A 10688-nucleotide genomic window follows, 5' to 3' on the forward strand; every position below is an offset into this window, starting at 1 on the left:
CCATCATTTGTGTCTTGTGTTAATTAATCTCACACGGCTCCCAGAGTCGAACTTTTCCTTAGCCTCGCCCTTAGACCTCCTTATAGTACCATATTTCCATTGCAAGTGCTACACATGGTCCACATTTTGGTGCAACTCATCAATTATGCTATGCTATGCTATGCTATGCTATGCTATGCTATGCTATGCTATGCTATGCTATCCCCAATAGAGGACCTCATGACGCAGATAAACTCGACACCTCATTCACCTCTTAACCGTGGGTGTATCCACATTAGCAAACATTGTTCAATTGGAAATTTATGACTCTCTTTGAGAATTTATGTGGTTTTGTGTCTAGAATTGCCTGGATTTTGATTTTATCACGGATCTTGTACCTTCAGTCATACCTGATAAAACTTCCCGATGCACCAAAACATCATCGATTCACCCCGCAAGTTCCCCGTGTCACATGCAACACTGCAATGCTTTGAGAGGCAACGTCATACGCCCCGTCAGCACAACTGGTGCTCCTGTGAAGTTCCTGACTTTGTGGTTGCAGTTGTGTACAGGATACAAACAGCACCAGGAGCAATATGAAAAGTTCATTCTGACTGGCCAAACAAGTCCATTCATATTTCAAAGTGCAAAGTCTGCAGAAGTAACTTCTTTAGAGCCTGGCCGAGGGTTCCATGTGAGGTAATGGAAGAAAGGTTGCACTGCATAACCTTGAATTAGGGGGAAATTAAATATTTATGCAGATCAGAGTACTTTACATCACCTCAAGCAGCCACTGATGACTTTATTCAGATTTTATATACAGAGTTATTTTGAAGTGTCCTCCATACTTGCATAATTACACAAGGAGATGAGAAGTGGTTAGTGCAACCCTGTGAAATGACAGGTGCTTATTATGGAGCTTTTACAGACCTAAACACTTAGAACATTAAACCAGGCATGCTGTCAGTGTCTGTGCATTTGGAGGTTTCAGACTTGTTAAGATGACAAGAAGTGGGTCGCAACGGATTAAAAGTCTGCAGTCTCTTTTTTTTCATTCTGTCGTGTCTTACAGGAAAATAAAACTTAAGGACAAAGTTAGAAGGTAATGCACAAGTCGTATTTGTCGTTTCAGTAGTTTTTGGGCAACTAGGTTTTACTTCAAACGGTCAGTTCTCCTTAGGCCCGCCTGGACTTCAGTGTTGGAAAGATGACAGCAGGTACAACAGGTGGTGCAACACATTTCCCCTCTCGATGCCAACTATCAGCCAGCAAGGACTGAAGAAAAGTTCCTTTTGATCACAACAGGTTGGCAGCAGTGAGAGATAGTGAAAGCACATTATGACAGTCTGGATGGACACAGAAAGCTGTCTCGGGAGATTATGCAAAGCAAACTATTCTTTTCTACTGAGTCTGTCAGGAATACAAGAGTTAAGTTAAATGTTTCGCTATCTGTAAGTAACACTCTGGGGATCATATTTTTAAGATTATTTCCTGTTATGATTTGTGCTGAGACTTTCTGCAAAACAATATTCATGGTTCTGCATATAACAACTTGATTATGTGTTGAGAAAATAATCTCTCAGGGAATTTAGATTTTGTTGAATAGTTATGTGAATCAGGTTTATTTCACAAAATAAAAGCAGATGTAGATGGATAAATAAAAAGAAAGAATATAATGTAAAATTTTCCATAATTCAAATATATTTTAATGACCATAAATACTTTGGGTGCTTTTTCATCTTTAAAAAAAGCTATTTACACGTATAAAACAATGAAAATACTCGTATAATAACAGGTGATGAAAACACCTTTTATCAACAAGATTGTTGTGAAAACGTATGTAATTATAAAAGCCTTCTCATCTATCAAAGTAATCAGTGTAAACTTAAGGAGCCAATGCTTCCTTTTTGTATCTTTTTTTTGCAGAATTACACTGGAATTTGAAGTTCTGTCTATCAAATAAAAATTAATGAAATATTTGTGAATTAGTGATACATCTGCAAATGTGTTTTAGCTGTCTTTTTGCATTTAAAAAAATATTTATACAGGGTTACAGGTTTTAATGTTGTTGTTTTTAAATTAAAGAAAAAAATCTGTAAATGGGAAATAACAAAAACAGTCTATTTTTTGTGTGACTATTTTTTAATATATTTGTAGATATACATATTTAAATGCTGTGTCCTTGATCCTTGTCCTTCACCTTCTCAACAGATGTGAACACGCAGCACTGCTGACAGCCAGATTTCCCCTCCGCACTTTTTTCTTAGATTTTACGCATATCTTTTGTCTCCGCGGTTCCCAAAGCTTCCCCCCGAAACCGGCTGAGCACAAGCAGGTCGCGGTGTCGTGTCAAATACATTAAGCTTCACCCCTGACGGACATTCTGGAGACTTTGAAGTGGCTGCGCTTATCAGGGAACGGATTCGCTCTGCTCCAATCATCCTGCGTCGACCGCGCGACTGAGCCTTGCGCGTTCACGTGGAGCCTATAAACGGACGTGGCGCGCAGGGAGCTGCGAGTTGTCTTAGAGCTCTGACAGGAGGATAATCACGGTAGAGGATGGCATCTGCAGCACTGTGGGATATAACCTGACACAGATACGACAGGGATGCTGAAAATACCATCTGCATGTTTTTTGTCTTTCTCTCTTCTGCCCAACTTTACAATCTGAGCTGATGTGTGAGAAAGAGAGTCCTGTCATGAATGAAACTGGAGTTCAAACACTGGCTCCAGAGCCATGTGAGCAGCAGATACTACAGGAGGATACCAGTGGAAACTGCAGCGGAAACTCCACCGGCAACCTGTCGCTGCACTGCTGGCTGCAGCTCCTCACCAGGGAGTCTATCATGGAATTTCAAGGAGATGGCTCCAGTGTGGTGGTGCGTGTCATGATAGCATGTGTGTACTCTATAGTCTGTGCACTGGGGCTGGTAGGAAACTCATTGGCTCTGTATCTGCTGCACTCACGCTACAGGCAGAAGCAGTCGTCCATTAACTGCTTTGTGATGGGACTGGCTATCACTGATCTACAGTTTGTGTTGACTTTACCTTTCTGGGCAGTGGACACGGCTCTGGACTTCCGCTGGCCGTTTGGCCGAGTGATGTGCAAAATCGTCAGCTCTGTCACAACCATGAACATGTACGCCAGTGTATTCTTCCTCACAGCTATGAGTGTGGCACGTTACTACTCTATCTCCTCTGCGATGAAGATGCACAGCCGGCGGGCAGCAGCCGCCAGGGCCAAGTGGACGAGCCTGTGCATCTGGGCAGTGTCTCTGCTGGCCACTTTGCCTCATGCCATCTACTCCACCAGCGCCCAGGTGTCAGATGAGGAGCTCTGTCTGGTGAGGTTCCCAGATTCGGGCAGCTGGGATCCCCAGCTTCTGCTTGGTCTCTACCAACTGCAAAAGGTCCTGCTGGGCTTCCTCATTCCTCTGATAATAATCACTGTCTGCTACCTGCTGCTGCTTCGCCTTATCCTGAGTCGACGCATCGCAGGTATAGCAGGTCCAGCAGGTCCAGAAGTGAAGCAAGGCCGGCAGAAACGACGCTCTAAAGTCACCAAATCAATTGCAATTGTTGTTCTGTCCTTCTTTCTGTGCTGGCTTCCCAATCAGGCCCTGACGCTGTGGGGAGTACTCATAAAGTTTGACCTCGTGCCCTTCAGCAAGGCTTTCTACAACGTGCAGGCCTATGCCTTCCCCCTGACAGTGTGCTTGGCACACACCAACAGCTGCCTCAACCCTGTGCTCTACTGCCTGATTCGCCGGGAATTTCGTGCAGGCCTCAAGGAACTTCTCCTCTACGCCACTCCGTCCTTCAGGAGTTTGACCCATCTGCTACGTCGCAAGGCCAAAGTGGCCGAGGCACCACCTGTTCTGGTTTTGGTCCAAATGGACGTCTGAGTGGGATGACAAAGGAGTAAATGACTAACTCATAGAGCAGACTACTCTATGGTACTGTTTATCTGAGTTGTTTACTGTGAGGGTGCATTTATTTCAACCCTGTCAACACAGGAAGTTCCATTTCTTTCTGGCTTTTGAAAACAACATAATAGTAACAGTTGGCACAGTGGGATGTGCCCCTGCTGTGTTCTTCAAGATTTGCTCTGTCGCAGATCTGTTCATTGTTGCAGTGGTTGTCTGTTTTGCTCTGTGGTTATTGGTCATGAACTTGTGTAGATCTTAATCACAGATCAGACTTAAATAGTTGCATCACTCAGACACAGTATGTCTAATGAGGAGGGTTTTGGTGCAATGTGTACATTCTTTCATACTGTAAGATATAAATGGGGAAAATTAAATTCAAATTTATAAACATAGGCCACTAAAAGACAACAGAAGAGTAACCGAAAAGTCTGTGGGCACATAGTGGAAAGCCTTAAAAAATGGAGAAAAGGTGTCTGTGCTGTTTGTTTTTCTGGGTTGTAAAGAATCGTTGTTTGGTGCATCGTCTTGGGGGAACAGTTTCTCCCTGAATTGTGAAAGTACAGAAGACAAGTAGAAGGTAAACCAGTGTATCAAAGGCTTCAGTGTAATGAGTGTAAAATAAGTGCTATGATTGTGGAAACCTTTAAGGATACTGATCTGGGGGGAGATTCATGTTAGATTTTTACCCTCATGCAACAAATCCTACACTACTCAGACGTGAGCTCAGACTGTTGTATGCTCACTATTTCTCCCTTTTATTGCTTTCACTCGCCGTATACAGCTGCACACACACACTCGTAGCTGCAGATATGACAGCCTGGACAACATGATGAATAATTTAGAGTTCCCATATAATTTGCACCACATTCAAACCAGGCCATTCATTCATAAAAATAAGGCATTTCTCAATGGACGGACCATCCATGGCAGCACCAGCATCTCCCTCACTCTGTCAGTCACTCTGCAGGAGCGCATAACTACGTAACATGTAAAGATGTGATCCTCTGTGAATATGTTGTCACTCTTGTGTCTGTGACTGTGACCATAATCATGATATTTTCTCGAAAGATTTGATGTATTAATGGACAATTATATTGACTGACTCGCTGTAAATGAAATGAACTTGAGAATAAAAGAAATCTCAGCTTCAACTATGTGGGATAATTGGGCCAATCCATTTTAGAATTCAGATCACATACATGGGGAGATAAATTAGGCAGTAAAGGCGCAGAGAATCTGAAAAATAAAATGGCGCTAATGTTGATGTAAAACAATCCTATGCAGGCGGGAAGGCATCAGTCAGCAGAGACCCACTTCTCTGTTCTTTTATTAATGAGATTTAATGTTTTCATTCAGTGTTTGCGCAGCAGCTCTTCAGTCGCTAACAACATCGGCACCATGCTGCAGAAATAATCAGTAAACAAAGGTGCTGACAGAAGTGCTGTTAACTGGAATTGCTATCAGATAAAGGAGAAGCCTTTCCTAATCCGATCTGATGAGCTGGGATAAAATCCGATTTTCACTCTTCAGCAAAGCTCTTCTGACAAGATGTACAGTAAAGCCGACTCCAAATATTTTAACATCAATACTAAATAAAATATTACGCTGTGGATTTGAATTGTTCTCTTGCCTTTCACATGTTTTTGTGCATCATAAAGGTTATGTTTAGTATTAAATGTTATATTGGAGTGTGATAAAATCCTGGAAACGAAAGCTTGATTGATGAGATCTGACCCAGACAGCCAGGGCCCCAGAAGGCCCCACTTAATTTATGGTAATGTGATTTAATGCTACTTTGTGTGGGCATACTGCCAGTTCATTAAAATATAAGGGCATTAGTGGTTCTGCTTTATGACCTCATCTCCATGTTCAAACTTACACGTTAAAACCTACATTAGAACCTTTTGTTCTTATTTCAATTTACATTGTTCTGACATGGCACATTTTCCTGAATTCATTTTTGTTGAGGTCACTGTCAACTGGGTGACACACATCAAACCTCGAGTCAGATAATATTCCAACCAGTGTTGTGTTGGTTTCCGGGGCTCTGGGCAAAATATCAGTATTTGTATTCTGCTGTGTTTGAAAGCAACCTGGCAAATACACAATGCACCAAGAGGGATAGAAGGGGGCTCAACAGAGGCCCCGGTTCATTTTTTGCTCCATAGCTCTCAGTAGGTTAACCTTGGCACGATGGGAACAGAATAATTTTCAGCAAAAACAGAGTCAGTGGCTTGTGGAACCTTGAGTCAGCACATTCAGTCAGGAAAGACCTCGAAAAAGTCCAACTTTATTGAATGTTTAATGTAATAGTGCAGTTCAACCTAAATCTTACAGGCTGTCATACATGCAGCACTGAAGCCAAGTTAAGATGCTAGAAAGCTGGAAAAAAAGATAAATTATCTGTGCTTACTAGGAATTCTGATAACAGAGCTTTTCTTGAACAGTGTTGTTTGAGCTATAGTATAGCATAAAAGAGCACATTCAGACGACGTTGTGTCAGACCCATTCCTCTGTCCTGACATGAGAACATTTTAAAATCTGTATGCTTCACAACATTTGTCCTGAAAAGCTACTCATATCAAAACCAGGGGCTTATCTTTGTACATTTGGTCCACTGTTTTCTGGAAATTCACTTTTGTAATTGCCCACACCAGCATGACGGAGATTTGTACTATTAGCATGTGTATCCTGTAAAGCCTGCCTGGCAGTCCATGGAGAATGGTTTGAGGGTTAGCCTCATTAAAACCAGCAATCCTTCTGGCCAGCAGCCAAATGACCAATAATGAAAACCAAATATGCAACGTTCAGGAAATGATAATGAACGAGTGGCATGTAGATGAAAAACTCTGGCATTTATGTATTATTTTTAAAAGATCTTTAATCCCCAGACAGTAGCTGGAGGCAGAAAGTGGAGTAAGTTTGGGCTGCTTTTGAGTGCATCTGACCTATATTTTGCCAGGCCTCATTATTTTTGTTTTGTGTGGGCAGCCACGTACACAAAGACAATTTTCACTCAGCAACTCAGCTTGGCAATAAAATAAAGGTTTGCTGGATTTATATTAGTTTAATAAACCTGGGTAGCATGTTCTGTATATAGACAGACTTAGATGATGGATGTATCACTGGACCTGTAACAAGCCAGAGGTAATTCAGAGATGGCATTGCATTCTGAGTAAATAAATGTTCAAATCAACACCAAACAGGAAATGAAACAACTTCTAACCCTTTCTAAGAATGAAAGGATAAAGATGTCTGTGTAGCAGGTCATAGAGGACTAGCTGACTCATAGACTTTGAGCTCTTATTTTTTATCGCTGCTGAGGTCATCTTTTATATTACATAATGCTTAGAACTGAGGGATTTTCTTGCTGAAAAATCACTCACATCTGAGTTCAAAGCATATTTAAAAAGGTCATACAGTATTCCAAAGTATTTTTTTTCTGCCGTCTTTCATCTCTTTCTCACTCGCTTACAAGGCGAAGTACTACCTTGAACACATAAAGTGAAGTTCTACACCAGCGGTTTATTGAGTTTGAACAGGAAGCTAATAAACCTATCATCATGCCATTCATGTCATGCTGTTTGATCAATACCCATCTACGTTCCCCCTCAGGACCGGAAGTAGTAGTAGAAGGTTGCTGACCTTTCGCTGAGGCCTAATGATCGCCGAACAACACCTACATCTTTAGAATATTTAATTGTCCCTCATTAGCGGTAAACAAGCACAGTCGACAGAGCCAGAGCGACTTTTTCCACCATGGATAGGAGATGTTAGATAAAGGTGAGACGCATAGTGTGTTAATGCCACATAATCTACATCAAAAGCTCCTGAGGTGAAAGAAACCCTATACAGCTAAATCGATTACCTACCATCAATACGTGTAAAGCAACAAACTGGGCTGCTCCTGAAGAGAGCCGCGGTGTCACTTATGCAGGAGATAAAGTCCTCATTTGTTCACAGTAAGAAAGTAGAGCACAAGGAGGATGCTGAAAAACCCTGACAGCAAATGGGGATTACACCCACCTTTAACTCTCTGAATCCCAAAACCTGCTGAGGAGTTTGAAAGGCATGCTGTCTTTTCACACTGACCAGCATGGCATCATCTGTCACAGATACAAACTGCAAAAACAGAAAGAATCCATTTGATTTTCATTTTTTTGATGGTCGTCATGAGATGCAGTTCCATCAGGAACAAACACCAAATTAAGGCAAATTAAGGCATAAAATCATTACATTTCATCAAAATCTATTTATCCAACATGTCTCATTTAAAATTTTGTTACAAATTTACCATTTGCTCTAACCAGATTTAATAAAAAACTAAACAAAAACTGCACTCCTTGATGCAACTGAGAAGCTTTAGTCAATTAAGAAAAAAAATAGCAAAACTCAAAATTGACCAAATTTACCAATACTCAGCTGAAGTGCAGGTAGTGTTAGTAATAAGTGGTAGTATTTAGTATAAAAAAGTGTCGAAAAACAATCTTTTTTCTCAAAATTGGTAACGCCTGTGGATACTTGTTAAAATGTTGTACATGTGGGACTCAGAGTTTTTTCAGTTTTCATGAACTGCATGAGCCAGGAACTTCGACTTTGGCTTTAAGTGTTTCTTTTTCATGATGTATGGTATTATGTCTGTTTTATGTTCAACAAAGGACAATCTGAGTTCCCCCTGCTCCTAGCCATGACTGTTCTGTTTCCGTAATGGTGCAGGACTTTATATTGCAGCAGAAATTGAGCCCAAAGTGAGGAAAAATTGGACAGAGACATAAAATGGCCCCAGAAACTGGTTGAAGTTCTGAGAATTAATCAAAGTCAGTGTGTGCGTGGACAAACCTTTATTACACCCCTTCCTATTTCTCTTTCTTTGATCCTTTCCTTTTTCTTTGTCTCTCATTTTTAATAAACTTTTCTTATCTACTAATTCAAAGTGATAGCCCGTTTGTATGTTAATCACTCATTTAGGGTAATTTATTTCTGAAAGAGCTCTAAAATGAGAATTGCACCCCTAATAAATGCATGTTCTCACCTTCCTATCACATGCCAGCCAGGAAATCATTTCCTGCAGGTCATAACTAATCAGTCACTCAAAGCTGCAACTTATTCTTTGTGGAAGCCGCTTTCATTTCCTAAATATATATTTCCCACATTTGGGATTTCAGACACATCTCTATTCAGTCGACTAATCTATGAGTGGCCCCATTTCTTCTGGTCATATCCACTTGCACAGTCACAGCCATACCATCAAGTCCATCACTGGATTCAATTTATTGCCCCAAAGCAACAGAATGTGCTTACCTCTCTGGCTATTAAGAGGTCTCATGAGTGCTAAGCGATAACACAGAGTTAATATTCTTTTTTGACTCTCCTCCCAGTTTGCTGCTATGCTAGAATAGCTCCACTTATACATTTCTCAATTCTCAGTCTGCCAGCTTTTCTGCCAAAGGGGCTCTTTGCCCAGTGTGTGCATTGCCTGGCTGGGATTTAAACAAACAAGGACAATTAAACCATTTTCATTTGGCAAACTTTGATTACTCATTTTGCTGCTGCTGCCCCCACAGAGAGTTTGGGATTGAAGAATATCCTTTGGAGAATGAGTGCAAATAGACTCCTGTTTGAACAGTCATGTATAAAAGTAAGTAAATGGAAATTGATGACTTGTTGACATATTTGGACACACAAACGTTTGATCTTCTTTGAAACAGTGTCTAGAGATAAAAGAGGTGTACTTGAACACAGCCGTGTGGAAAATTAACTTTTGAAATGATTTATTTAACAAAAATATGATTTCTTCAATGAAAAAAAGGGCCTCAGAAGTTAGTATTGCCCTTCGGCAGAAATAACTTGCAAACCAGTGTCTGACATCAGCTTGCTGAAATTTTGGACCACTCATACAACAAAATACCCTCAACTGCAAGATGTTTAAGGGTTTTCTTGCTTGTAATTGAACCTTTGAAGAATAGAACATAAAAAGCAGCCTTTGATCTCCTTAAAACATGTTTATTTTCATTGGTGGAATAATTCCATCTTTGTCTGAAGCACATAATTCCAAGATGCCTCTTATATGTTCCCTGGCATATAGTTTTGCTATAAGATTGTTTTGTTTTCTTTTGTTTTTGACAGAAAAAGCTTCCTCCTGGCATGCCTCGGGTCATATTTGTGGAATCTCTTTCTGATTGTATGCATGTGCCTCAGCATCAACAGGTGCTAGAGTTACCTGGAGATCCTGCGAAGAAACTTTGAGGATCTTGGAGACTTTGTTTTTGCATCAAACAAACTGTTCTTGGGGAAGTTGACATTTATTTCAGATAGATACGTCTTCCTAGACTTACAGGAATTCAAAGCTCGTCTGTGATATGTACATTTATGAGACTGACCAGCATAAAAATTCAATTCAGCGTGTCATATTTTGAGTACATTATATTTATTAATAGACGGGGTTTCAAAAAAGGAGACTTGCCTGTCCAAATATATTTTAAAAAAGCCAACAACTTCCACTTGCTTTTTCACATGACTGTATCTTATCAGTGGAATTCCAAAATGATATCTCTCCGTAAATTTTGCTCTTTTCTCTTGACTTGTCTAACTCTCTGCTTGTTTGAGTCACTCAAACGTCTTGGTAGCTTTTCACCGCTACATGATGCTCATATACTGCAGGCATCATGGAGAGATAAGATTCAAAAAATCCTGATGTCTTTCATTGCCCCCCAGGGGAAACAAGTCAGTGTCAAGCAACTGCTCTTTGAACCTGAAATCCCAGCAGATTAACGAGGGAGG

At 40.6% G+C, this 10688-nt stretch overlaps 1 protein-coding gene across 1 annotated transcript; it reads left to right on the plus strand.

Annotated features, from left to right (window-relative positions):
• The first annotated feature begins 2535 nt into the window (after positions 1-2535).
• On the plus strand, positions 2536-5526 carry rxfp3.2b (relaxin family peptide receptor 3.2b). The gene has a single exon (XM_022191480.2). The coding sequence runs from the start codon at positions 2655-2657 to the stop codon at positions 3882-3884; it is 1230 nt and encodes a 409-aa protein (XP_022047172.1). The 5' UTR covers positions 2536-2654; the 3' UTR covers positions 3885-5526.
• The last annotated feature ends 5162 nt before the right edge of the window (positions 5527-10688 follow it).

This window comes from Acanthochromis polyacanthus, chromosome 4 (assembly GCF_021347895.1).
Source record: "Acanthochromis polyacanthus isolate Apoly-LR-REF ecotype Palm Island chromosome 4, KAUST_Apoly_ChrSc, whole genome shotgun sequence".
NCBI lineage: Eukaryota > Metazoa > Chordata > Actinopteri > Pomacentridae > Acanthochromis > Acanthochromis polyacanthus.